The 27,991-nt window shown below is 41.8% G+C and overlaps 1 protein-coding gene across 3 annotated transcripts in view; it reads right to left on the bottom strand.

Annotated features, from left to right (window-relative positions):
• STAB2 (stabilin 2) overlaps positions 1–10,034 on the bottom strand; it is a 107,564-nt gene extending 97,530 nt beyond the window's left edge. For 2 of the 3 annotated variants that reach the window (XM_029078915.2, XM_029078917.2), the window contains exons 1-3: positions 9,856–10,034; positions 7,946–8,031; positions 2,240–2,371 (exon numbers count right to left, since the gene is read on the bottom strand). In XM_029078915.2, coding sequence (XP_028934748.1) covers positions 2,240–2,320 — 81 coding nt within the window. In that variant the 5' untranslated portion in view covers positions 2,321–2,371; positions 7,946–8,031; positions 9,856–10,034. The remainder of the gene's footprint in view (positions 1–2,239; positions 2,372–7,945; positions 8,032–9,855) is intronic. The other variant, XM_029078916.2, reaches the window with a different exon arrangement.
• Between the last annotated feature and the right edge of the window lie 17,957 nt (positions 10,035–27,991).

Genomic DNA, 27,991 nt, shown 5'->3' with positions numbered 1-27,991 from the left:
AACTGATCAGGATAAACCAAATAGAGAAAGAATCCTGAACAGATTTTTTTCTGTTTTTTCAAAAAGTGAACTTTCATCACCAGGTATATCACTGTTGAGATTTTGAATCAGAAGCCCTGGGCTTAGGCAGAACCATTCTTTCCTCTCTTTCCTTTAAGCATTTTCTAAGGCAGACATTATACTTGGCATTCCCTTCTTCTTCCACTTCATCATGGTCTCTATTGCCACTGTTCAAACAGTTTCTGATATACCATCTCCTCTATGAAGGACTTGTTTGAATTATTAGAAAACAGGTGGCAATTTTTCCCATCCTTCCTCCTCATACTCATGCCTCCCTTTGCTTCTGAGCAACATACTTTGCACAGTTTTAAAATCAATGCAATTTTTCATTGTCAGCCATCCGTATGTCCTTAGCACTTTTCCATTCGAGTTCTTGGTCTTGAACTGTAAAGGTTTAAAAAGCAGGGATTGCATTTGTTGAACTCATTCTGTCTCATGCTTGGCAAAAAGTCAAGAGCAACCAGGGCTTCCTGGATGCTTTTGATGTTAAAGAGAAGCTGACAGCATCCATAACAAGTGCAGCATTAAAAAATGGTTACATCCACTTAATTCAGTGTTCAGTTGGCATCAACAAAAGAACTTCCTTGCTTAAAGTTGCAACCCAGTTATTTAGATAGTACCAGGATATTAATGTCCTCGGTTTTTGACTCCAAAAAGGGGAACACTGGCCTCAAGCCAACTAAGGATGGAAACTATAGTTTCAGTCCAATTCCAATTGAGGGTGACATCGCACCCCTTGAAATCCAAACCTCCCTTAGGTTGTTTGCCTTGTTCAGAGTGTACTGATTCCAGAGGCGGTTAGTTCATTAGAGGAGGAAATACGCAGTGTCCATTGAGTCTATGAAAACCTGCCTCGGCTGCAAATGGTCGACTAACTGGTCAGAAATGAAAATACGAATATCACTGAAATGACCATCGTCCTGGAAAACACACATATGTAGCATCTTAAATATTATTTGTATGCAAAGTATACAAAATGACCAAACTGAATTCTCAATTATGGGACATTTTTTAACCAGAGTGATCCACTTGGATAAATGTAGAACAAATATAATTAATCAAGAATGATGGCTGACCATTTTTTTTTTCTTTAAGGGTGCAGCCTTCTTTCCCCTGGTATGAATTCCAGCAATCCTTTATGGAGGGAGCCACCGGTCTCCATATTGTCATTGTGAAATGTGGGAATTCATGTTAATCTCTTAAAGAGCATTTTAGATTTTAATGCCCTACTGCAATAGAAAATTAACTAAGCCTAAATGAGAAACAGGAATGTGAGGCATATAGACTGAAGGGTATATTCCAGACTTTCCAGGTTGCATATAACCAATGAGCAAGTTATCTAATAAACCATGAGTACAGTTGAGTTTAGCAGCCTAGAACAATTTAAATTTTATTCTCATTATAATTTAATTTACAACACATAGAGTGTATTTTAAACAAAAAGAAATGCAAAAAGCAAGCTTACAATAACAATGGTCTTCCCACAGACTGGCTCGAAATGCATATTAGCAAGTCAGGTCTCATTTTTTGAGTAAGATTTGATTATTCACCCCACTACCCCACTGTCCCACAGTCACATTTGGTAATCTGCCATCACACTTAGAGTCCTAATTACTTAAAACTCTTAAGTGTTAATTTTAATTATATATATAAGAATTTTTGGTGAACTTCTACACCAAGTCACACACGTTTGAGTCGGTGAAATTCAAGTAAGTTTTGAGAAATGTTTACAGGATGTACCATTTACTTAGCCAATGTCATTTTTTTTCCAGCGTCATTTTTCAGCTCCAACGGAGCTTCCTTTCCCACACATAGCAAAATAGCAGAACTGCTTCAGAATCTACCACAGCTGTAACTACCCCAGTGCTTAGATCAGTGCTTGGCACATAGTAAGCGCTTAACAAACCCCATTATTATTATTACAATAATCTACTGGAGAAATAAGTGAGTGTCCCAGGTGATCATATCCACAAAAGTTAAACATATTTTGTCTCTAGCACAGAGATAATTAGTTGAACTCTGTAAAATTGAAGAAAGCAGTGTCTTACAGGCAGAGTCGGCGTATTTCCGCCAGGTCACAGAATAGTTCCATTGTGCAGATATACTAATTTATTTATTTTTTTTACACATTACAAACGTGATTATTTTTTCCAAAATTATGCAAAAAGCTTCATCTTACCTGTTGTATGGTTGCCGCCATTAAACAGAGATTAGACATGACCAGACCAAGGAGGAATAAGATAAGCAGATGTTTGTCCATTTTGAGGAAATGCTCACTTTTCCTTCCCCTTGCCTCCAAAATGCTCTTGTTCTGTTCAAGACAGGACCAAAAACAAATGAGTTTTTGCTACTTCAACATTCTCTTACTGGCTTGTTTCTCTCTTCTGCCTTGCCTTTAAATGTTCCACCCTTCTTCCTTTGGAATCAATCAGTGACATTTTTTTCCTGTACAAAGCTCATTACTGAAACAACAGGCATGTGAAATCTGCCCCCCACCCCCCGTCTGAAAAAAATACCCAAAGAAAAGGTTGCACTGAAAGTTGCTGCTGTCAGATTGACTACACACCCTCCTAGCTGAATGACAGGATATCCTGACAAGAGTGCTGTGAAGATGGGTCTCTTTAAAGCTGTTGACAGAATAATCCCATTTGTCAGGACAATTGTATTTTCCCTTCCTATAGGCAGGCATCTATGAGCTGGAAGTAGCTGCTGACATTATGGTCCAGTTGAACTTATCTGAAGTTGGTCAGTCATAGCAACAGCAAGAAATATAGAGACTGGGCTTATCACCTCTTTAGGCACAAAGGTATACAGTCCACTCTAGCTTTGATAGTTAACTGGGTGTCTTTATCTGAGGAGCCTCACACAGCTTCAGGGAGCTTTGGTTCCCTGGATAAAATGGGGATTTCCATCTCTCACCACTCCCTTTTGTTTTTACTCTTTGAAATGATAGTGCATCATTTTGGCTGGTTGTAGCAATAGTGTGTATTAAGCACTGTACTAAATGCTGAAAAACAACCTCCAGGTAGGACAAGGAAATAGTGCCTGTCCCGCTTGAGAGGTGGGAGGGAGACTCCAATCTAATCAATTATATTTATTAAGTGCTTATTTTATGCAGAGAATTCCTTGGGAGAGTACACTCTAACCGAGTTGGTAGGCATATTTCCTGAGCACAGTGAGTTTACAGTCTAGAGGGGGAGACAGATATTTATATAAATAAATAAATTACAGTTACGTACTAAAGTGCTGTGGGGCTGAGGGGCAGAGTGAATAAAAGGTGCAAATCCAAATGCAAAGGGTGACACAGAAAGGAGTGGGAGAAGAGGAACTGAGGGCTTAGTCAGGGAAGAATCTTTGGAAGAGATGTGATTTTCATAAGGTTTGGGATAGCAGAGGAGCATAATCTTTTAGAACTGGTTAAACCCCAAAACTGATTCAAGAAATCTTTAGGTCCAAATAGGTTTGTTGCTGCTTTGAATGCCATGCTCAAGAAGTCTGGGAAAGCGTATTGCAGAACTGGAATATACTTTTCTGCAATCAAATGGAACATTTTTTTCCAATGGCATCATTAAGTGCTTACTATATGCCATGCACTGTATTAAGTGCTGGGATAGGTACAAGATAATGAGGTTGGACATAGTCTATATCCCACATGGGGCTTACAGTCTTCTGGGCCTCAGTTACCTCATCTGTAAAATGGGGATAAAGAGTGTGATCCCCATGTGGGCTATAGACCATGTCCAATCTGATTAGTTTGTATCTATCCCCGCATTTAGAATGGTCTGACCCATAGTAAACGCTTAACAAATGCCATTAGAAAAAAGGCTCATTCCATAAAGATTTGGTCCTTTAAGGGAAGAAAGTAGGTCTACCAACTGTTATATAGTATCTCCCAAGCGCTTAGTCCAGTGTTCGACAATATCCTAACACCCACAGGTTTTCCCAAGGGATCCAATCCCATTACATGCAGCAGATTCATGGCCTGTAGACACTGAGGTTATCTTCTAACTGAAGAGGCTTCCTTTTTGCCAAACAGCCTTGGAAATGTTTTCCATGATTTCTTTCCTCCATCTCCAGTTGTTGAAAAATAATAATTGAAACAAATGGAAAAATATAAACAAAAACAAGAGCAAGGGTGGCCTAGAAGAAAGAACACAGTCCTGGTAGTCAGAGAACCTGGGTTCTAATCCTAGTTTTGCCACTTGCCAGCTGTGTAACCTTGGGCAAGTCACTTCACTCTCCCTGTATGTTTCCTCATCTGTAAAGTGGGGATAAAATACCTATTCTCCCTCCCTCAGATTGTGAGCCCCATGCAGGTCAAGGATTGTATATTATATGATTATCTTGGATCTACCCCAGTGCTTAAACTAAGTTCTTAAATTCTATTGCTATTATTATTTCCATCATTTTCAGGCTGGTGGCAAGTTACCAATCCTGCTACCCTTCCATAGCCTCAGGGGGTTTTTCAGCCTCTCTGCTGTTTTCCGGGGGGTAGAACCATATTGAGCCAGGAGGCATAGTCACTGCAAGGTCCCAGGAGAAAGTAAGCCAATAAATATTAAATTGTGATAGTTTCCACGAGGAATAGACTAAGGAGACAGGAAACAGTAGAATCCTTGACTAAACAAGAGTCTACAATCTTGGGGGAGTGGGGGGGGAAGACAGTCATTAAAGTAAATTACAAATGGATTTTTCTTAAATCACAGAAATCCCAAAGCTCAACTGTTTCTCTTTATGCATTTTTCACTCTTTAAATAAGACTTTCTGGGAAAATTATTTCCACCTTCTTTACAATGTTCCTAAGGTGATGTTAAACCCACAAAATTCATCCCACTTTTCTCTCTACACCAGTTACACACCCTGCTCTCTCTAATGCAACAAAATACCTCCCTTCTTTCCCCTCTCCAGTCCATATTTCACTCTGCTCCCCAAATCATTTTTCCAAAACAATTCAATCATCCCAGTCAAGAACCTTCAATAGTTTCCCATCCACCTCTGCATCAAACAGAAACTTCTTTCTATCACCTTTAAGACACCTAATTACCTCACTCTACTTACCTTGTTGATCTTCTACTACAACCCAATCTGCACACTCCACTCCTCTAATGCCAGTTTATTTTGTATAACCTGATTTGGTCTAGCCCAACAGCAGTTGCTTGCCCACATTGTCCCTTGGGCCTGGAACCCTCTCCCTCTTCATATCCAACAGTCCACCACTCTCCCCACCTGCAAAACCCTTCTAAAATCACACCTCCTCCAAGAGACCTTCTCAGACTAAGCCTTTTATTTCCCTTACCTACCTTCACCTTGCATCATCATCATCATCAGTAGTATTTATTTAGTGCTTACCATTTGCACTGCACTGAACTAAGCACTTGGGAGAGTACAATACTACAACCTAGTTGGTATATGTTCCCTGCCCACAAGCAGCTCACAGTCTAGAGGGGAGACAGACATTAACATAAAATATTTATAATATATAATTTGACTATGCACTTGACTTAAACACTCTGAAACTCACCCCAGCCGCAGAACACTCATATAAATATTAATACAATATTTCCCCATCTGTAATTTATTTTAGTGTCTGTCTCCACCTGTAGACTGTAAGCTCCTGTTCATTCATTCATATTTATTGAGCACTCTCGTTGTGCAAAGCACTGTACTAAGCGCTTGGGAAGTACAATTCAACAATAGAGACAATCCCTGCCCATGACAGGCTCACAATCTACCAACTCTATTATACTATACTTTCCCAAGCACTGTGCTGTGCACAGAGTAAGTGCTCAATAAATACCACTGATTGATTGATGTTGAACTGAGCATTTTAAAGCCTCAAATGTCTTCAGAGTTAATCTGAATGTCAGGTTTAGGGTCCTAGACCAATTAGATTAAGGACCAAGCCAACTCAATTACCTCTCTTTAAAGGCAGTGTCATCTTGAAAGACTATTGTTGATGAGTCATGTTCAAAAACCCAGTGAGGTCAGGTCTCTATGATAAAGTGATTTGGAAAGTTGAATTCATTACTTAGATAAATTAGGATAAAACACTTACATTTCCCTGAGTTATCTGGACACACATAGAGAAGTAGATTTTTAGGTCCCTCATTCCCTACTTAGCTTTCCTAGACTGGGTTTAATAGAAACCGGATCTGAAAGTTCTGTGCTTCTGAAATTGAATTAAAGGCTGAATATGGGCTTTATTTCCCCCTCAGCTGTCACAGTGTAGATTGTCATACACTTAACTATCATATATTCTAAAATAAAGTGAGACTAAACAAACTTTCTCTAATTCCCAGAACTCCAAGTCATAACCTACTAGCCATATTAATTTCAGTTGTGTAGTTAACCATCTATTGATTACTCTTCCTGTAAATAGTTTTATATCTGACTCTCCTGTTAGAGTGGGCAGGAATCATGTACTTCTTTCTATTGTACTTTGCTAAGCACTTAGTCAATCATACTTATTGAGCACTTACTGTGTGCAGAGCACTGTACTAAGTGCTTGGGAGAGTACAACAAAATAACAGACATTCTCTGCCCATAGCGAACTTTACAGTCTACACTTAGGACAGTGTATTGTTTCCAGCAAATGTCCGATAAATAGCACTAATATTACATATTATGTTTCAAAAGCAAAATCACCCTTCCGCTCCAGTTAACATCCATTTTATTTTTCATTTCCATTTTTCTGAAAGTGCAAAACATTATGGTTTAAGGAGTTATTCACTCTTACTAAAATATGTGTATCTACCTGCTGCATGAAAGTTGACCTGGGTGTGACTCTTAATGGATTTTATCCTGTAAAAACACTCACTGAATGAACTAACCAATAAATCTCAAAGTTATCACCTGTCAGTTCTACCCCTCGTTGTTTCGCTAAAGCACTAAGCTTTAGGGAGAAAAAAAAATCGAACTAAATTGTTGCTAGGAACTGATAGGGCAAAAGGGTTTCCTGCACACTCATCAGATCCTGTTCCTTTCTGTTTCTTGCTGAGGAAAGTAAACCATTTGTTATTTGGGTAGAAAAGAAAGCAGCCAACTTTCAAACGTGTGTTATGTCCATGTGCTCAAACCGCTTTCCTTTTCCTGTTAGTTCAAGTCTTTCCTCGCAGCTTAATTTCTGGCTGGTTTTTTTTGTGAAGGACAGCAGTTATTTCTTGTAAGGTTAAAATGAATGCTTTCTCGTCTTCTGACACGAACATGTGCTTTGTTATTATCTTGAGTCTCTAGCCGTATTTTTATAGCTCCTGACTTTTATGTTCCTTTCTAATATCAATCATTCGAAGGTATTTATTGAGCACATACTGGGTGCAGAACACTGTACTAAGCACTTGGGAGAGTAGAGTACAATAGAGTTAGTAGACAGGATCACTGTGCACAAGGAGGTTACAGTCTAGGAGAGGAAGCAGACATTGATATAAAGTAGAGAGAGAGGAAATGGCAGGGTATAAGAATATGTGGGTAACTTCTTTGTGTAAGTGCTGAAGGTGGTGTAAATATTAAGTGCTTAAAGGATTCAGATTCAAGTGCAGGGGCACCACAGGAGGGCAAGTGAGTAGACATGTATAATTGAGTATCAAGCTGAGAACTAAATGTACCTATTTTCCCCTTAGTTTCTGAGTTCTCAGGCTAGCTTCTGCTCCTGGTACCTGACCACGAAATGAGTCCAGTCTCTCTACCCCCAACTATATTTAATAAGGATATTAATGATGAAGGTAAAGGAAAAGACTGAAAAGACAATAGTACGGAGGAAAAAGTGCACTGAATTGTAAAAGTGGACACTGGCTGGGGAATCCAATAGACAGAGTGTTTCACTGATGACAGGTTTCTTAATGTGGATACATTCAGATCTTTTTTTTAATGGTATTTGTTAAGCACTTACCTTATGTCATGCACTGTTCTAAGTGCTGGGGTGGATTTAAATTAGTCAGGTCAGTTACGGTCCCAGGCCCACGTAGGACTCACAGTCTAAGTTGGAAGGAAAGCAGGTATTAAATCCCCATTTTACAGTTGAGGAAACTGAGGTCCAGAACAGTTGTGACTTGTCCAAGGTCACACAGAAGGCAAGATACAAATTGGGGTAGATACAAATTAATCAGATGTAAATTAATTAGAACCCAGGTCTTCTGACTTCCAGGCCTGTGCTTTTTTCCAGAAGGCCACACTGCTTCCCCATATTTAATATTCCATAATTAGACATCAGGGCAGCCCCCAAAACTAATGACCCCTCCCAATCACTTAATTATTCCTGGTGTCTCCAAGAGACCATCTCACCACTAATCTCATCCAGTTAATTTCCCAGAACCTTGAACCTTGTCACCCCTCCAACCAACTCTAGCAATCAGGACTCACATATATAATACATATATATGCCCACTTAATTTTTTACCTCTCTAGTTGCAAATATTAGATTTATCTCAACCCATTAGAATGTTGGCCCCTTGTGAGCAAGGAATGTGTTACTTTGTTATTCTCTATTTTACAAGTTTTTGACCAGAAACTCTTGCTGTACGCACAAGAGTTTCTGAAGATCAACTGGTCTTTGACTTACATTATTATAGTGAAAGAATCTTGGTCTCCTTAGTTCCTACCTGCGGACCCAGGAATGTGGACAGAAAGTGATTTCAATGTTTCTTGGCTGTTACAACAGCTTTTGCTGTTAGATTTAGGTTAACACTATGAAAACTCCTGGAAAATCTGTGCTTCAATTCAGTGTATTTATTGACTTCTGTGTGCAGAGCACTGTTCTAAGCACTTGGGGGAGTACACTACAAGTGAGTTAGCACACACTTTTTCTTTCCACAAGGAACTTCGTGTAGCTCTGCTTTTCACTGCCTCAATCAGCCAGAAGGAAGCATCAGGTGGCCTGAGATGGCCTGATGGACCATCCACCAGCAGAAGACTATAATGGGAACCTTCCAGAAAGTTCCCCAGCTGCAAGTCCAACTCATAATGTGCAAGCAGTCCCTCTACTTCTCCTACTTTTGTGATTTGCTAATGGTGCTGAGCTAGCTAAGGACTCACAGATCTCCTAAAATGACGAGGGTGCATTCTTAAAAAACATATGTTAAGGAAAACTCATGGTGTCTAATGCCATATGCAACTGTCAAGCCTTCCCTTATAACCCCACGACATCCTACATCTTAATTCAGTCTCATGTAGTTGAATAAAACTTCTCAAATACTTGAAGAAAATATGGAGCAGAAACTATGTTCTGGCAGAATTGGGTGCCTAGTTCTGTGGTAGAGATAAGATAATCAAATCAGACACTGTCTCTGATCTACACGATGCTCACAATCTCCCTTGTAGATTTTATAGATAGGGAAACAGACACAGAGAAGTGACTTGCCCAGGGTCACCCAGCAGGCCAGTGGCAGAGTGGGGATTAGAATCTGGGTCTCGTGACTCCCTTCCCCCAGGCCAGGCTATGAAATCAAATTTTACTACGTTTTCATTTTCCTTACAGCTCATTAGGATGAATTCTTTTATTCCTCCCTGTTGACCCATTCAGAATCAATCAGTAGTATTTATTGAGTGCTTACTATGTGCAGAGCACTGCATTAAGCACTTGGGAGAGTACAATACAGCAGAATCAGCAGACATGTTCCCTGCCCGTAAGGAACTTACAGTTCTGAAAAGGAATCCAACCGTTTCAGCACTGATTATGCTTTTCTCTAGCCAAATCACTCCCAAACCAATTAGAGGATTTCTCGGGCACAGATAGATGGCTTGTAGAATAGCCCATGGTCCCAGACCAAGCTGTCTGTGAGGAAACATAGCAGTGGAACATACCTGAAATCCTCGCCGGGGTCAGAGTGTTGGGCTTCTGGCATCCTACGTCCGGGCCAACTGTGCTCTTGCTGAACTGTGCAAGCAGAGGTCAGCGTCTTCCTTTCCTGTCCTCCCCCATCAGATCCTGCAGAGCTGGCCCGGTTGGTCATCAGGGACATCCTTTATCTTTGTAGCAACTAGAGACACATGTAACTTTTATCATTATTGGCTACGGCCCCAAGGTTCTTCCATCCTCCACCTAAGGTTTCAGTGACGTAAAACCCCAGTCCCGCCGGGATTCCTCTCCTTTCTTGGAAAGGGGCACATTTATATACATGGTCATGGGTTTGAAAATTTGCACCCTTAGGCCAGTGATGTTTTACTCTTTTCTACTTCTGCTCTCCCCTCCCCTAGGCAGGAACACCAACTAGAGTCTCTGTCAGCCAGCAGTTCCAGGGCTACGGACCGGTTCTTGGCTATCTCATTTGAGGGTGGTTGGGGGCTGAAGAGTGTAAATTCAGGTTAAGGTTTGGGGACAATATCACTTCCAAGTCCACCTGATGAAGTGAGGCCCACTGTTACTGGGAGATATAGATTCTATTCTGGTATGACACCCACTGCAGCACTCCACCTTAGGCCTAACGGAGTTATGCAAAACTTCACCATTACATGAACAATCAGACTAGAAGGGAAGAAGCTTCATTTTTCTAGTCTGCAAAAATTGTCAGTTCCTTAGTATCACTCTAGCATTATAGAAGGGTAAAGAAGCAGCATGGTCTAGTGGAAAGAGCAAGGTCCTGGGAGTTGGAGGACCTGGGTTCTAAAATCGGCTCTCCCACTCGTCTGCTGTGTGACCTGGGGTAAGTCACTAACTTCTCTGTGCCACTGTTCCCTTATCTGTAAAATGGGGATTAAGACAGTGAACCCCACGTGGTACATGGACTGTGTCCAACCTGATTAACCTGCATTCATTCATTCACTCAACCTTATTTATTGAGGGCTTACTGTGTGCAGAGCACTGTACCAAGCTTTTGAGAGGGTACAACAGTACACAGTATCTACCCCAGAGCTTAGTACAGTGCCTGACACATAGTAAATGCTTAACAAATATAGCAAATTCATCCATAATTGGATATTAGACTCCATAAGAACTTGGTATTGTATCACGTACTACAGAAGGCACATTCCCCAAGAGAGGAAATTTTATTGTGCAGTCAGATTTAGGCATATAAATTAAACTGCTTTAGGCTTACCAATGTCCTGCAGATAGGATTTCCCCTTAGTTTGTCATCTTGTCCTCCTTTTCTTGGGAAAGCCTACTGAAAGGGGCACACAACTACCTAATGACTGTGGTATTTGTTAAGCACTTCCTATGAGCCAAGCACTGTACTAAATATTGGGGCAGATACTGGTTAATTAGATCAGACACAGTCTCTGTCTCACATAGGGCTCACAGTCTAAGTAGGAGGGAGAACATGATTTAATCTCCTTTTTACACATGAAGAAATTGAAGGACAGAGAAGTGAAGTGACTAGCCCAAGATCACAAAACAAGCCTGGAGCAGAGCTGGGATTAGAACCCAGGTTCTCTGACCTTTCTTTAAAAATAATGACATTTGAACACTTACTATGTGTCAGACACTGAACTAAGTGGTGGGATAGATAGAAGATAATCAGATTGGAGCCAATCTGACTTCCCACCCTGCTTCCCTGCATTTAAATGATACAGACTACACCCTCCACAGCTGAGGAAGTTAATGCCCTGAACTCTCAAAACGGAAGTGTCACATCTGCAACCTTCATCAGGGAATGGAATCTCAACCAAAGGCAAGATAAAACAGCCTGTTTTAGTTTTTAGTTTCAAAAAGAGTCCATGATTCAGAAATCATGATCCACTTGTTTTAAGAGAAAGTGTTCTAAGATTTTACTTCATGGAGAAACTGAAGAGGGAGGATGAGATTACTAAAGTATCTTACTTATTTTCAGAAATCAACAAATCCCTAATCCCCCTTACCTTTCCCACAACCAGTTTTAATTTCACAGGACCACATGAGGGAACCCCTTCCTCCTTTCCTTTTACCAACAAAAATTCATATGAAACAGGTGACTAATTCAATCTCTCCTCATGCTCCCACACCGAGGGCAACTGGTAAATTAATGAATCTCACCTGAGTCAGGACATGTAGCTGCTTTATTTAGCTCAAACTAGGGCTGATAGTACAACTCTTACTGCAGGAGATATTTCTCAAGATGAAAAAAAGTCCTTAATTCCTTTAACTTAACCATGTTCTTGCAATTCTGATTCTACTAAGAACCTGAGAAAGTCCAGTTTTTTGAAGTAGGAAACAGACTTAGAAAAACTTTGAATTTCCAGAGCTATAGTTGAGTAGATACTGATTTTGAGTTAATATTTTCTACAAAGCTAACTCCAATAGTGCTTTCCTGGACTAGACAAAGATAAACAAAGTAAGAAAATGCTAGATTTGAATCAGGATCATGCTGGGTTTAAAAGGACCTTTTGACTGCCAAGACCTCTCCTTCCCCACTCACTTAGTCTCCTCTCCATTTATCTTCTTTTCTCCTGCTGCTTTCCTTCCCTTTCTTTCCTCTTCCCCCTCAGCCTTCTCTCTTCCTTTAATGCAGGCCAAAATCAGGTAAAACATGATTTGAGATCCCTGGGAACCAACAGCTTAGAAGTCTCATCCCTCTATCCGAACTGCTATCCTGCTGGTACAAACTCTCATAATATCCCGACTGGATTATTGTGTTAGCCTCCCCTCCAATCTCCCTTCCTCCTGTCTCTCCCCACTCCAGTAGTCTATTCTTCGTTCCACTGTCGGGATCATCTTGCTACAGAAACACTCTGGGCATGTCACTCCCCTCCTCAAAAACCTCCAGTGGTTGCCTATCTATCTTCACATGAAACAAAAACACCTCACTCTTGGCTTCAGAGCTCTCTATCACCTTGACCCCTCCTACCTCACTTCCCTTCTTGCCTTCTACTGCCCACCCCATACACTCCGTTCCTCTGCCGCTCACCTCCTCACGGTCCCCAGTTCGTGCCTGTTCCGCTGTTGACCCCGGCCCACGTCCGACTGCTGTCCTGGAATGCCCTCCCTCCTCACATCAGCCAAACTCTCTTCCCCTCTTCAAAGCTCTACTGAGAGTTCACCTCCTCCAGGAGGCCTTCCCAGACTGAGCCCCCCTTTCCCTCTGCTCCTCCTCCCCTCCCCCCCGCCCCTGCTCTTCCCCCTTCCCCTCAACACTATGCATATTTGTATATATTTATTACCCTATTTATTTTGTTAATGAGGTATATATCTCCATGATTCTATTTCTCTTAATAATGTTGTCTTGTTTGTTTTGTTCAGTTTTGCTTTGCTGTCTGTCTCCCCCATTTAGACTGTGAGCCCGTTACTGGGCAAGGATTGTCTCTCTGTTGCTGAACCGTACATTCCAAGCACTTAGTACAGTGCTCTGCACATAGTAAGTGATCAATAAATACTATTGAATGAATGAATGGAAAACCAAGATAGCAGGTCTGGGAAAACCTTGAGACACATCTTGGGGGAAATGACAGCGGGGAACAACTCTTGATAACAGCAGAGGTAAAGAATGACTTAGGAAGTCAAAAATATTCTTTTAATATTTAAAATGTCACTTTCTTCAAATGCTCTAAATTTCTAGCATGTGCACAATGTGCACTTTCACAGTGGTTATGATAGGTGCCATTTTAAGGATTCTGAATGAATTAAATTGATAATACATGGGACATGTTCATTCATTCAATCACATTTATTGAGCGCTTATTGTGTGCAGAGCACTGCACTAAGCGCTTGGAAAGTACAGTTTGGCAACAGATAAGATTATGACACATTGAGAAGCAGCATGGCCTAGTAGACAGAGTATGGGACTGGGAGGACCTGGAAACTTATCCCAGCTATTCCACATGTCTGCCATGTGACCCTGGGCAAGTCACTTAACTTCTCTGTGCCTGTTAACTCATCTGTAAAATGGTGATTAAAACTGGGAGCTTCATTTGGGACATAGACTGAGCCTAACCTGATTTGCTTGTATCTACCCCAATGCTTAGTACAGTGCCTAGTACAGTGCCTGACACATAGTAAATGCTTAACAAACACCATTAAGAAAAGATCTGGCAGGATCTGTTATGCATAATAATTAATAATTATGGTAATTGTCAAGCACTTACTATGCTCCAGGTACTCTTCTAATCATTGAAATGCACGGTAAGGAGGGAGTTGACCTGCTTCAGAACACATTCATGGTCCATATAGCTCATGGCCCTGCAGACACCTGCGAAGAAAAGTTATCCAGAGACCAGATCCTGAAAGTAACCTTCAGATGCATTTCTTTTGCTGTTCTCCAAAGAGTCTCTAAACTGGTGAAATCACTGTGAACAAAAGGCAGACCTGCTTGAGCCCAGAGCGGACCAGCCTGTTCTGGGAGTCGTGCTAAAATAACCAGGGTAACAACATAGACTCTTGTAAACAAAAACTCACGTTGAAGCCGTGCTTTCAATCTAAACTGTTTTTAGACTCTTGCAAATTAAGGTTGGGTTGTTGTGATTTGCATCGGGGCAATTTCGTGCTTTAGAAGATAAACTCGTGCTAGTCACCACACTCTGGAGAGAGGGCTCATTTTAAAAGCATATTTTCCAGGACTGCATCATTATCAGGCCAAATGATACTTCCTGTTTTAAGTCAAGGCTGTTTTTATCATAGTTCTTATAAGGGGGGAAAGTATCATAGAATCAGCTTAGCCAAACACAATTCTAAAAGAGAGCTGAGCAGAATGAAACTGTTTTGTATGGAAGCTACTGGAGAAATGATGTTTTAAGCACGGCTGCTGATGCTGAAGGAAAGCCTCAGCATAGTTTATCGTAATTAAATAAGATTTTTTTCTTGTCCCTTCCAAAAGTGGCTTTGGAATAAAGCATTCTTCTCTCCTTTCCAACTCACCAGTTCAGTTTCAAGTCTCGCTACTCCGTGGGTCCAATGAAGAATAGAAACAGAAGTCTGTCAGCATTAGGAAATCCCAGGAGTCTATTCTCAGCTTTTTCAACCCCATTTGTGTATTAACAGTTAAGCTTCCAAGTAGTTATAGAAACTGAAGTTTAAATTTCTTGACATGCACCCACTACTCAGGGTGAGTTTTGAACAAGTCAAAGGTAGAGATAAGCTTTGCTTCTTCCAGCCACCTCTGAGCTCAGAAGTGAATCCAGTTTTAGCCCTAAAGAGAAGGTAAGTAGTGGGGAAGGTGTCAGCTGTGGGAAAAGGGAGAGAGAATGGGCCCATCAACAAAGTCTCTGCCTCTAGTCTGTGAGCTCATTGTAGGCAGGATTGTGTCTGTTTGTTGTTGTATTGTCCCAAGTGCTCAGTACAGTGCTTTGCACATAGGAAGTGCTCAATAAATACAATTGAGTGAATGAATCAATCAATCAACCCAGAGTTGACAGGGCTGGGATCCTGTTGGCAGATAGAGACTAGGGCCCTTAGTGCCTGGCCTAGAGCACTGATGAAATCTGTACCAGCTCCCAAATGCCCTGGCTACCATTTCACTGCTGCACCCTGGGGACCTGGCTGGAGTTCAACTGGCCTCCAGGGTTGAGGGAATTTGCACATGGCATTCAACACATTGCTGGGTCCACCACTTATGGAGGTATTCTTAGACTCAGGAGAATTCTAATTCATGGGCACAGATTTTGTTTCTGAGAATCAGGCTTTTTTCCAGAGCACCACTGTCAGCTGACTCTGAAGCAGTAACAGCAGCTGTTTAATCCTACCTCATCAGGAGGGTTAGACAGTAGGGCCTACTCAAATGGGGGTGGGGAAAGAGGAAAAAGGAACTTTGCCCATGTAAATCACCAGCAATAATGGGATAATTAAGTTTTAAAGGGTAGGGTAGTTAGATATAAAGAAAGATTGTATATTGTGGTATTATTTTCTGAATTTGATTCAGGAAATTACATTGGAAACACAGTTTACCAAGAGGATAGCTAAGTAGTTTTTTACATGATTGTTCCAAGAACAAGAAACTAAAACTTAAAAGAACTTGATGAAAGCCCCCTTCTTGATAGTTGCAAGGTGAAAGCAGTAAAACTTCACAGCAGAAATACTAATTGAAAGGTGAGTCAATGCTTCCTCGAGATGTTCCATTTACATTTTTAATTCATTAAAATTAGCACTAGTAACTTTATGTATTTCTGGAAGGTGGTGAAGCCTCATTACTTCAGACTCTAGTTACCCGGCATTTGCCGTAATTCAACTCCTTATTTCCACCCTTTGTTTCTAGCTGCTCAAGGAAGTCCCCATTTAAGGTTTGGTCAGTGGCTAACAAAGCCTCAGTTAAACAGCAAGAACAGGAGATGAGACAGATGAACCCAAGAGAGAAGGGGAAGGGAGTGGAGTGGAGGAATAAGGCGTTTCCTGACTCTGCAGCTGCCCTGGGTAGATTTGAAGAGACAGGCCAGCTCAGGAAGTGAAGTCCAAATTGAACAAACACAGGGAGCTACCCTTCCTCCATACTACCCTAAATCTAAATCCCCTCTTCAGACTTTTTCATTAATTCAGACTCAGCTTCCACTCCTCTTCCTTCTCTGAATGGGTGAAGTGTTACTAAAATTATTTAATAAAGCTTTTATCTTTGGAAATCTTCTAAACAATTTGGTTGGCTTATATTGATTTTACAAAAAGCATATTTTTCAGGATATATGAGCCAGTAACAGGGTCAATCACTTATGAACAAAGAGGCAAGGGGAAAGAGCCCATTATTCCCAGTGAAGCTTGATTAAATCAATGGGATCGAGAAGAATTTGGGTAATTTAGTGGGTGTCCCATGATAGATGAGGAATGTTTAGGGATTCTGAAAGTCAATTAAGGATGGTAGATCCAAAAAAGTCTGATTACACTGATTAGAAGAAGAGCAATGTCAAAGTTGGGCCCAGCCAATCCAAAATATTGGCTCTGGGGCAAAAGGATGCTTGGAGCATGGGTGTAACTGTTGAAATAGTAATGGTATTTGTTAAACACCTACTGAATTGCCATATACTGCAGTACATGCTGTTTTGTTCCATGACATCCATTTTAATATTTAGGGATGTACTATCTAACAATTCTTTTTACTCTGCTAATTCTGATAACCCATGAATCTAAGTCTTTCTTTAGCCTTCCTTCTTTCCTAACTTCTTTCTTTCAACATCCCTAACTTTGTGTCTATAGCAACCCATGATGGATGTTTCTCATTCATGAATTAATCCACACCCCTGTTGAACCTGCAGATATTTTTGACTTACCCAACTTCCTGTGGAAACAAATTCCATACGGTTACCATCTGCTATGTGAAGAAGCGTTTCCTTTTGTTTGGTTTAAACCCACCACCCCGTCCTGTTGTTATAGCATATGGTGCAGATCAATTCTATGCTTTCCAGGTCCAGATGAGTAAAAAAAAAAAAGATCGACTCTAATCACATCTTTTCTCATTTTTTTATCTATCATATGCAAGCTCTTCTATTTCTCTGCTCATCTTGGTTACTCTTTTCTGTACCTTCCCCAATTCTCCTATACCCTTCCTAAAATGTGACGACCGAAGTATGGGAATAGCATGATTTTATCATCACATAGAGTTGAAATACTGTTACTAATGTGATGATATTTATTAAATGCTTACTATGTGCTAAACACTGTACTAAGTCCTGTTGTAGATACAAGCTAATCAGATCCAACTAAATCCCTGTCCCACCCAGGTTCATCGTAATAGAGGCAGGGAAGCAAGTATCATATCACTATTTTGTAGATGAGGAAACCAAAGCCCAGAGAGGTTAAGTGACTTGCCAGATGTCACACAGCAGACAGAGTTGGAATTAGAACTCTAGATTGTTAACTCATTGTAGGCAGGGGAACATGACTACCAACTCTATTGCATTGAGTTTTCTCTCTCAAGCGCTTAGTACAGTGCTCATCAAATAGTAAGCCCTCAATAAATTCCACTGAAGGATTGATTGAACACAGGTCTCTTGATTCCCAGTCTCATGCTCTTTCCACTAGGCCACGCTGCTCCTCTACCTTTCATTTTGATTTGTGCCAACTTCCTAATGATGCCCAGAATTTTATTGTCCCAGTCTTCTGCACACAGTAAGAGCTTAATAAATGCCATTGACTGTTGACCGTTCTATAATATGTTCTGTGGTAGGAGAAACACCGTGGCTTGGTGGAAAGAGCAAGGACTTAGAAGTCAGAGGTCGTAAGCTTTAATTCTGACTCTACCACTTATCAGCTGTGTGACTGTGGGCAAGTCACTTAACTTCTCTGTGCCTCCGTTACCTCATCTGTAAAATGGGGATTTAGACTGAGGGCCCCATGTGGGAAAACCTCATTACCTTGTATCTACCCCAGTGATTAGAACAGTGCTTGGCACATAGTAAGCATTTAGCAAATACCATCATTATTGTTATTATGCATACTATTAAATCAACCAGTAACCCGGAGCTCCCTTTTCTGAATTGTGACCAACAGTTCAGACCCTATCATTATGTAGTTGTTACTGGATTACCTTTCCTCAGGAGCATTTGCAATAATAATGATAACAATAATAATAGTGTTTGTTAAGCACTTACTACTTACCAAGCACTACTAAATGTCATGATGGTGGAGGAGAGGATGGAGTGTTGAGGCTTATGTGTGTGTATTGCCTGTGAGTGGGGGTTACCTGATTAGAAGACAGTTACTGGGGGATGGTTAACACTGATGAAGTAAAAGTTGGCCATCCTACTGTGGAACTCCTTCAGCTCAATAAAATACATTAATGTAGCTATATTATCTATAATTGTTTGAATACACAATTCTGAGTCATTCTGATAAAAATAAGCTACCTGTCCTTGGTTCAGAAACTAATCCTATGAAAAAATGGGCCCGATGAGAAAATTGCCTTTATTCAAGGCAAGTTTTCAGGGGCCAATTGTTACATTACATTCAAGTACTGCCTGGTCCCATGCTTACTGTACTTGAGAGAGTACTTGAAGAATTTCTCCTTCCCAAAAGTTGATTTGGTTTCCAGATTTTTTTTGTCCTTGGTATTTGACAGTGTTGCTGCTTAGAGAGACTGAGGGGACAGGTGGCTGTCTCTCTGCTCACTGGATCCTTGAATTTGTTTAGTAGTTGGGATTTCTACTTGCAGGCCTCATTGCTGCTGTATCTCTAGACACTTTTGTTTCCATTATTCCTGAAACCTGGGGCTGGAGACCAAGGATGAAGAGTAGGGTTTAAGCCTTCTGCACAATCCCATGGCTGTGCTTGCTTTAGGAACTGTGGTGGGAGGAAGAAATTGGTCCAGATGAGGTATCTCTCCACCTGAGAAATGTTTCTGAATAGCTCCATCCCACCACCAACAAGACTTGTCGTGAGACTGTCCGGGTAACATCACTTGCACTTGGTCACGTTTCTTACTCTGGGTCCCTGTTCCCATGTCCCTGTTCCCACGGTCTGCTCTTTCAGCCCCATGGCACTCATGTACATTTATTTATTTACTTATATTAATTTATTATTTATATTAACATCTCTCTTCCCCTCTACTCTGCAAACTCCTTGTGGACAGGGAATGCTTCTGTTATTTCATTGTACTCTCCCAAGTGCTTAGTATATTGTTCTGCACACGGTAAGTGCACAGTAAATATGATTGATTGAGCTCCTGCGTGGCAAAGCCGGTACAATTCTGGAGTAGTGGTGATGTGGGGAAGCAAGAGTACTGGCTCCTCCTTCCCCTACCCCTCTGCACAACCCCTTCCCCCCCACCTTGCTCTTGCTAATTACCCATATTCTCAGTGGGGGTTGCTAATCCTTCCCATTACATGTCAGTGATCTGCAGGACCACTGGACTGGAACCGATCTACCTAGTGCAGCTGCACACCTTACAGTTTCGGCCTTCTGCTACTTCCAGCTTGTAAACGACATGCTGTGCTACTATGATGGTTATTTCTACCCCTGCTATTATCCCAGGGGGCAACAATCCGCTTCCATCTCGATCAGTGCTGATAGGCAAGTGGGTAAAGCGTGGGCCAGGGAGGATCCCGGCTGCGGTGTGCTAGTCCATAAGCCAATTCTGCTATAGGGTGGTTTCAGGTAACAGTAGAGCTTGCAACCAAACTTTTATTTCCATTTTTGTGAGAGCAAATTTAGTCAGCCCTTGTTAGAGAGAGAGTTGGAGCGTGCTAAATTGCCATGGCATTGTGCTGACTGTATTCAATCAGTAGGAAGACACATTTCTGGCCTTATTCATGTTCTAAAACACATTTAGGAGATCCCAATATTCTATTCCTTACACTTGCTATTTTTTTTTTCATTTTCTGATCACTGCATCAGGTTATACTTTGATACATCTTCTTAGCACTTTTTTATGTCCTGTTGGTTTGTGCAGAGTGGCCTATTGGAAAGTGAAGCGGATTGGAAGTCAGGAAACCAGTGTTCTAGTCCCAGTGTTGCCCCTGTTCTGCTTTGTGACCTTGGACAAGTCATCTAACCTCTCTGAACCCCAGTTTCCTTATTTGTAAAATGGATATAATAATACCTGCCTCTCCCTAGTGCACAGTGTGAAAGTGCTCTGTGAAAGTGAAGAGCTATAGAAAAAATAGGTATTATTATTATTATTACTGTTTTAGATCTTGACTCACAGGGATGTTGAGTGAGAGCTGTTTGGAAAAACAAGAGTTTTATAAAAATACAGGTATTATTATTCATGGTTAGTATCTTGACTGTCAACCAACTTGGTATGATCTATCCAGGGAAGTTGAATTCTGGTGAGTTTGACTTCAGTGTCTGAAGATTGACTGGGCTTGGGAAACCTAATTTGAGTTTTCTTGCCATTTGGTTGTAAACAAAGTTGACAGTTTTCCGATGAAGAACTTTGGATGGCTATGACCATCCCAATGGCCATCCATGAAATGTTATATAATTGACTCTCTACAAAGATGCTGCCCTTAACAGCAGGAGATTCAAGTGCCCCAGAAAGCATTAAGGAAATCTAATCCAGGATAGCTCAGGTCAAAATCTTACCAGCAGTAGGGGCAATATCTCAGCGGGCTCCATGAGGTGTTATAATCCAACTTTTTTATGGAAGACAATGATAAAGCTGGAACATCTCACTGCCGATTTGATAACAACTAGAACTCGGAGCCCTGTGAAGGGCTCCAGAAGCAGCATGCTTAGTAGATAGAACACGGGCCTGGGAGTCAGGAGGACCTAGCTTCTAATCCTGGTTCTGATCCTTGTGTGATCTTGGGCAAGTCCTTTAACTTCTCTGGGCTTCAGTTAACTCATCTGTAAAATGGGGGTTAAGATTGTGAGCCTTCAGTACAGTGCCTGGAACATAGTAAATTCTTAACAAATACCATTTAAAAAAAAATAAGAGCATGAGAGCCACTCAACCATTATATTCTGAGTTTTGCCACTTCTGTGCTGTGTGGACAGACAAACTCTGCATCTCTTTTGCTCACCTATGAAACAGAACTACAGTGGCCTCTGATCTTAGGGGCGGGGTATGTGGAAAAGAGGATGGGGGCTGAGGGGTGAAAGAATTGGAAATGTGAATTTTTGGTGGTCATTTGGTCTGATTCAAAGTATAATAATAATAATAATGTTGGTATTTGTTAAGCACTTACTATGGGCAGAGCACTGTTCTAAGTGCTGGGGTAGATACAGGGTAATCAAGTTGTCCCATGTGAGGCTCACAGTCTTAATCCCCATTTTACAGATGAGGTAACTGAGGCACAGACAAGTTAAGGGACTTGCCCACAGTCACACAGCTGACAAGTGGCAGAGCTGGGATTCGAACCCATGACCTCTGACTCCCAAGCCGTGAATATGAATATTTTCACTTAATATATCACTAACACATGCCTTCTAAATCCTGCGTTTTCTAGTTAGCTGAGTGGCTCAAAGTTTCCTATATTCAGCAATCTCAAATAAATGTACTCTGGACATTTTTAATATTAGATTGTTTCCAAATGATTGGAACCACAAGATGGCAGCAGAATGTAAGCCATGGCCCTGGGTTAAAATAAGCAAATTCAAACCGACTTTTCCCTCCTTTCTTGTATCCACACCAGGGCATAGTATGTGCTTAACAAATACCATAATAATAATTATTTTTATTACTAAGAAGGGAAATATAAAATAATTCAGTTAAAAAAAATCACCCAGTGCATTAATGTCAAGATGAATCTTCAGACCTTCAGGCGCAAGTATTCTTGTCAAAATCTAAGATGTCCTTCAAACTCAAATTTGTTTTCACTCAGCACCACAAGTATAAATAACTTTGCCTTCCAGGCCCACCCAAGCCAGGCCACAGGCAGGGTTCCAGGCTGTGGACATGGGGAGGAGAAATAGAAGTGTGTATGCGCACAATTGTCAGAACTCCCAGCTCCGAGCAAACCAAGCCCCAAGTCAGTGTGGCAAACTTAGAAAGATATTCAGGGAGGGAAGGGCACAGATGGAACTAGGGCCACGAGGAGGGAAGGGGCCAAAGATGCTCCTGGAGCAAGGGGTGGGGGTTGGAATTGAAAGAAGGAGCACTTACTATGTGCCAAGCACTGTCATAAGCACTGGGATAGTTACAAGGTAATCAGGTTGTCCCATGTAGGACTCAATGTCTTAATCCCCATTTTACAGATGAGGTAACTGAGGCACAGAGAAGTGAAATGACTAGCCAAGGTCACACAGCAGATAAGTGGTGGATCCGGGTTTAGAACCCACGTCCCCTGATCCCAAGCCTGTGCTCTTTGTGGCCCCCTCTCAGGGTGGGAGGCTGCATGGTGCCATTTATCCATTGTTCAGTCCACATGTTGAGCAGTGGGAAGGGGAAGTTTTAGAGTCATTGCTTTAGAAAAATCAGGCACCAAGCAGACCTGAATGCCCACCCTTATGAAATGTTATTTTTCTCACCAGGAAGTAAAGAGCTCTGGGCCCAAGCCAGCAAGAAAACCCAGAAGCTAAACCATATAAAATTTGGAAAGGAGGCACTTTAAGACTAAAGCACCTTTGACCACAGTAACTCTCCCTCCAATTTTAGACAACTTTTTTTTTCACTGTGAATGTGATTGAGAGAATGGAAGAATTTTGGAAGATAGGAATTTAGGAGATAAAATAGATAAGGGAGGGAAATGAAATAGGGCCATTCCCTTCCTAAACTTATTGCACCTTAGTACCCCTTTATTTTTCTTGAACAAGAATGTCGCTGTTCATCAGGTTGCGAAGATGACTTTGTGATGGCAAGATTAATCAGTGGATATGATGTGGCAGATAGAGCTTACATGAAATCACTCGCTCACATCACGGGCATATGAAGATTGTTCTGCGCAGTGCTATCCCATTTCCTACTGCAGTATCGGGCACCATTTTCATCTTCGCTTCTACATGACAGATCAATCAGTGGTTTTGATTTACTCTGAGCAAAGCACTGTACTAAGTGCTGGGGAAGGTAAAATACAACAGCGTGTGTAGACACATTCCCTGCCCATTAGGTGCTTACAGTTTAAAAGGGCAGACGGATATTAAAATAAATTATGGAAATGTGCAGAAAGGGCTATGGGGTAGAGGTGGAATGAGTACCAAGTGTTTAAAGGGTACAAATTCAAGTGCCTAGGTGTTGCAGAAGGGAGAAGGGATAGTGGAAATGAGGGCTGTGCCAGGAGGGAAGGCCTCTTGGAGGAGATGTGAGGCCTCTTGGAAGAGATGTGGCTTTGAAGGTGGAGAGAATGACAGTCTGTCATATATGAAGGGAGTGGGATTTCTAGGCCAGAGGAAGGATGTGAGCAGCGAGATAGGCAAGATCAAGGAACAGTGAGTAGGTTGGCATTAGAAGAGCAGAGTGGACTGCGTCATAGAAGGAAATCATCTAGATAAGATAGGAGGGGGTGAGTTAATTGAGTTCTTAAAAGCTGATGGTAAGGAGTTTTGGTTTGAGAAGATGGACTGGCAATCAATGCATGTTCTTGAGAAGTGAGGAGATGTAGGCTGAATTTTTTTTAATTAAAATGACCAGGGCAGCAGAGTGAATTATGGAGTGGAGAGGGGAGAGGCAGGATGCAGGAAGGTTAATGAGGAGGTTGATGTAGTAGTCAAGGTGGGATAGGATAAGTGCTTGCATCAGCACAGTAGCAGTTTGGATCTCTTAGAAGACTGCTCTAAGATGGCATCCATTTTTAATGGTGATATTTCAGGATAGTTCATCACCTTTTGTTCTCTACCAGCTGCTCAGGCCACTGTGGGGAGTTCTGGCTTCATTTTGTCTTTTAAATGTTTCTTCTCACTTCCTTGCTAATACCTTCTCCATTCCAACTCACCATGCTGGTGGATAGCCTGCTGTTGTCCCTTCTCTTCATGTATTTTGTTCAGCAAAGTCACGGTGGGATGAGCACTCCTTTGATGTTGGTGGACTGTCTATATTCCATTGTCTTCAGTGTTCATGATTCTGTCTTTTTTATGGTATATGTTAAGCACTTAGTATGTGCCAGGCACTGTATTAAACGCTGTGGTAGGTACAAGTTAATCAGGTTGGATCCAGTCCCTGTCCCACGTGGGGCTCACAGTCTTAATCCCCATTTTACAGATGAGGAAACTGAGGCTCAGAGAAGTTAAGTCATTTGCCCAAGGTCACACAGCAGACAAGTGGAGGAGCTGGGATTAGACCCCAGGTCCTTCTGATTTCCAGGCCTGTGCTCTTTCCACTGGGCCACACTATTTGTCATCTTTCCACTACATGTTAAATATGATACCAAGATGAAGCTGATGAAACTGCGCTAGATGGTGAATATAACTTTTGTGGTAAATGCAAGTTCCTAGATGTAGAGAATCGTTCCCTGCCCACAGTGAACTTGCAGTCTAGAAGGGGAACAAACATCGATATAAATAAAAAAAATTATGGATACGTGCATAAGTGCCATGGGGTTGAGGATGGGATGAATATCAAGTGCCTAAAGGGTATAAATCCAAGTGCAAAACCCGAATCAGTTTCTATAGTGAGTCTTCTCTCCCCGCAGAGAGGAATATATATTTTGTGACTACAATACATAGACGACTACACGAGCTTCATAATTTGAAAGGTAAATGAGAGGCAGCATGGCCTAGTGGAAAGAGCACAAGCCTGGGAGTCAGAAGACCTGGATTCTAATCCTAGTTCTGCCTCTTGCCTGCTGGGTGACTTGGGCAAAGTCACCGAACTTTGAGCCACAGTTCCTTCATAAGTTAAATGGGGATGCAATATCTCTTCTCCCTTCTACTTAAAATGTGAGACAGGTGTGGGACAGGGACTATTACCAATGTGATTAACTTGTACCTACCCCAGCACTTAGTTCAGTGTTTGGCGCATAGCAACCACTTCACAGTTACCACAATTATTATTAACGAACTGAGTAGGCTGAGTAGGGGAGAAGAGACAGGGTGACTGTAGCAGAAGTATGGCCTTTCTTCTGAATGCAGCTTGGAACCTCACTAAAACGGTCTCCATTCTGCAGGGTGTACCCTACCTGGAAAGAATTTCCTGCTCAATTATCTCCTTAACTAAAGGCTAACTGTATTTTGCCAAAGGGTTTAGATCAGAGTAGTGACTCACTCTAGAGGGCAGTTTAATTTAAACTCTGCTTTAATCCTAATTGCGTTACCCATCAGTAGAGGAGTAGTTGAAAATCTGTAAATTCTGCAGTTTTGTCTGCTCCAAAAACGTAGGTACAATGTGGCACCTGCATCCAACACTAGGAAATACAGTAGGGGAAGTGTTTCAGTCATGCAGGTACCACTGTGCACCATTTGGTGTCATCTATCAGTCGCTTTGAGTACCTGACAGGGATGCGATTTGCTTAGGAGGCATTTGGTAGGCTTTCAAAATTATCCCTGTGACCTATTCATTGTGCCAATCATGAGGCAAAGGGGTGGTACTTCGGTCCAACATGGCCACCAGCCAGTCTTATGACGCAGTCTAACTCCGGCCTGGTGCTCGCCCCTTGTGTGGCCCCGCTGATGGCTGCCAATGCTACTGCCGCCTATAAAACTTTCCAGACTTTCCTGCAGCCAACCTTGGGACTGGACCCCAGTCAATCAATCAGTGGTGTTTATTGAGCACTTAAGGGGTGCAGAGCACTGTACTTGGAAGCTTAGATCCCTGGCCACAAGAAGCTTACCATCTACGTACTTATTTGGTAGCAATCAGAAGGGTGCGGGAGAGGGACTCGCTCGATGGTGAGTTGTGGGGACAGGGGGTGGGAGGGACAATCTTATCCATCCCTGGAAAGAGAAAAAAAGAGGTCTTTGGGACCTGGCAGACATTACAGAGCTTTCTGGTTCTCTTAAGTAGCTCTGGGAACTCTTCCTGGGGTGATGAAGAGCTCCCTCACCCCCACTCAGTTCCAAAGAGCAGGGATGCCTGCTACTAAGTCCCATTGGAGCTTGATCGGACGACCACAGGGCTCAAGAACCCCACACCTCCATTTCATCCAGCCCTGTCCCTCCTGTCACCACTGCCACTGCTTCTGCTGTTATTTTCTAGCTATTTCAGGACAGAGAAGCAGCGTGGCCTGGTAGAAGGCCCTGGCGTTTAATCCCAGCTTCACCACTTACCTGCTGAGTGACCTTGGGCAAGTCACTTAACTTCTCTGTGCCTCAGTTCCCTAATCTGCAAAATGGGGATGCAGTACTTATGCTCCCTCCTACTTAAACTATGAACCCCATATGGGACCTAATTATCTTATCTCTGACTCAGCATTCAGTACAGTAGTTGCTTAACAAATACCATTATTATTATTATTACTGTTATTACCGTTAAGTGCTTACTATGCACTAGACACTGTACTAAGGGCTGGGACAGTTATAAACTAATTAGGTTGGACACAGTCCAGATCCCTCAAAGGGCTCACTATCTTAGTCCCCATTCTATAGATGAGGTAACTGAGGAACAGAGAAGTTAAGTGACTTGTCTAAAGTCACACAGCAGACAAGTGGCAGGGCTGGGATTAGAACCCAGGTCCTTCTGTCCCAGGCCAGTGCTCTAAGCATTAGGCCTCGCAGGACAGGAGCAGCCCAAAGAGAGGATCTTCCCTTCTGAAGTATGGACATTTTTGTGGCATGTTCCTGGATTAGCTGCTCCAATGAAAGGTCATCCCTGCCTCCCAGCTCCTTGATGCCATACTCACATTTAATTTTTTATGGTATTTAAGTGCTTTCTATGTGCTAGCACTGTACTAAGCACTGGGGTAGATACAAGCTAATCAGGTTGGTCACAGTCCCTGTTCCACAGTGAGCTGACAGTCTTAGTTCCCATTTTACAGAGGAGGTAACAGGCTCAGAGAAGTCAAGTGATTTGTCCAAGGTCACAAAGCAAAAATGTGGCAGAGACGGGATTACAACCCTGGTCCTTCTGACTCTGGGCCCATACTCTATTATGACAGGCCAATATGACATGCAGACAGGTCTTAAAGCAAGAGGGTTCATTTGCGTCCATGGCAGAGGCAGAGCCACCAATTACATCAACAAGTTCTACACCAGCAGCTCTAACCGTAAGCCAAGGAATGGTCTTACAGTTGTACCCTGGTGAAAGGACTGCTAGCTTTCCCAGGTCTATCTGAGCAGTAACCAGGTAGGGAACATCATCCTTTACAGAAAGATCAATTGTTTCTCTATAACATGCTTACCTATGGAAAAATGGCACTGTCTCTATTGTGGTCAATTGAATTGACGGTCATGAGGTCAGACAAGTATGAATGGGAGAATGATTGAAAGACACTCAACATTTAATCTGCACTAACTTAGCTTTTATGGCAGAGGACAGGATGTTCGGGAGAAAGTATATCAATGGAGTCGCTATGATCTGAAAGAGTGGCACTTAACAATAATAATAATAACTTAGCTTTACCACTTTTAGATACCAGATGAGTTTGACATCGCCGAACAGGATTTAAAGAAAAGCTATACCTGAGATTTCCCTTTTAATTCATTTATTCAGTCGTATTTATTGAGCGCTTACTGTGTGCAGAGCACACGTTTCAATACAAAAATTAAATAGGTAAAAAGTGTTCCAATTAAAATTAACTCTATGCATTTAGTGTACCGTGAATTTGCGTATGTTAGGGATGTTATGACAAATCTAGGAAAACTGCC

This window comes from Ornithorhynchus anatinus, chromosome 14 (genome assembly GCF_004115215.2).
Source record: "Ornithorhynchus anatinus isolate Pmale09 chromosome 14, mOrnAna1.pri.v4, whole genome shotgun sequence".
Taxonomy (NCBI): domain Eukaryota; kingdom Metazoa; phylum Chordata; class Mammalia; order Monotremata; family Ornithorhynchidae; genus Ornithorhynchus; species Ornithorhynchus anatinus.
This window is presented reverse-complemented; position numbering and strand designations above follow the sequence as displayed.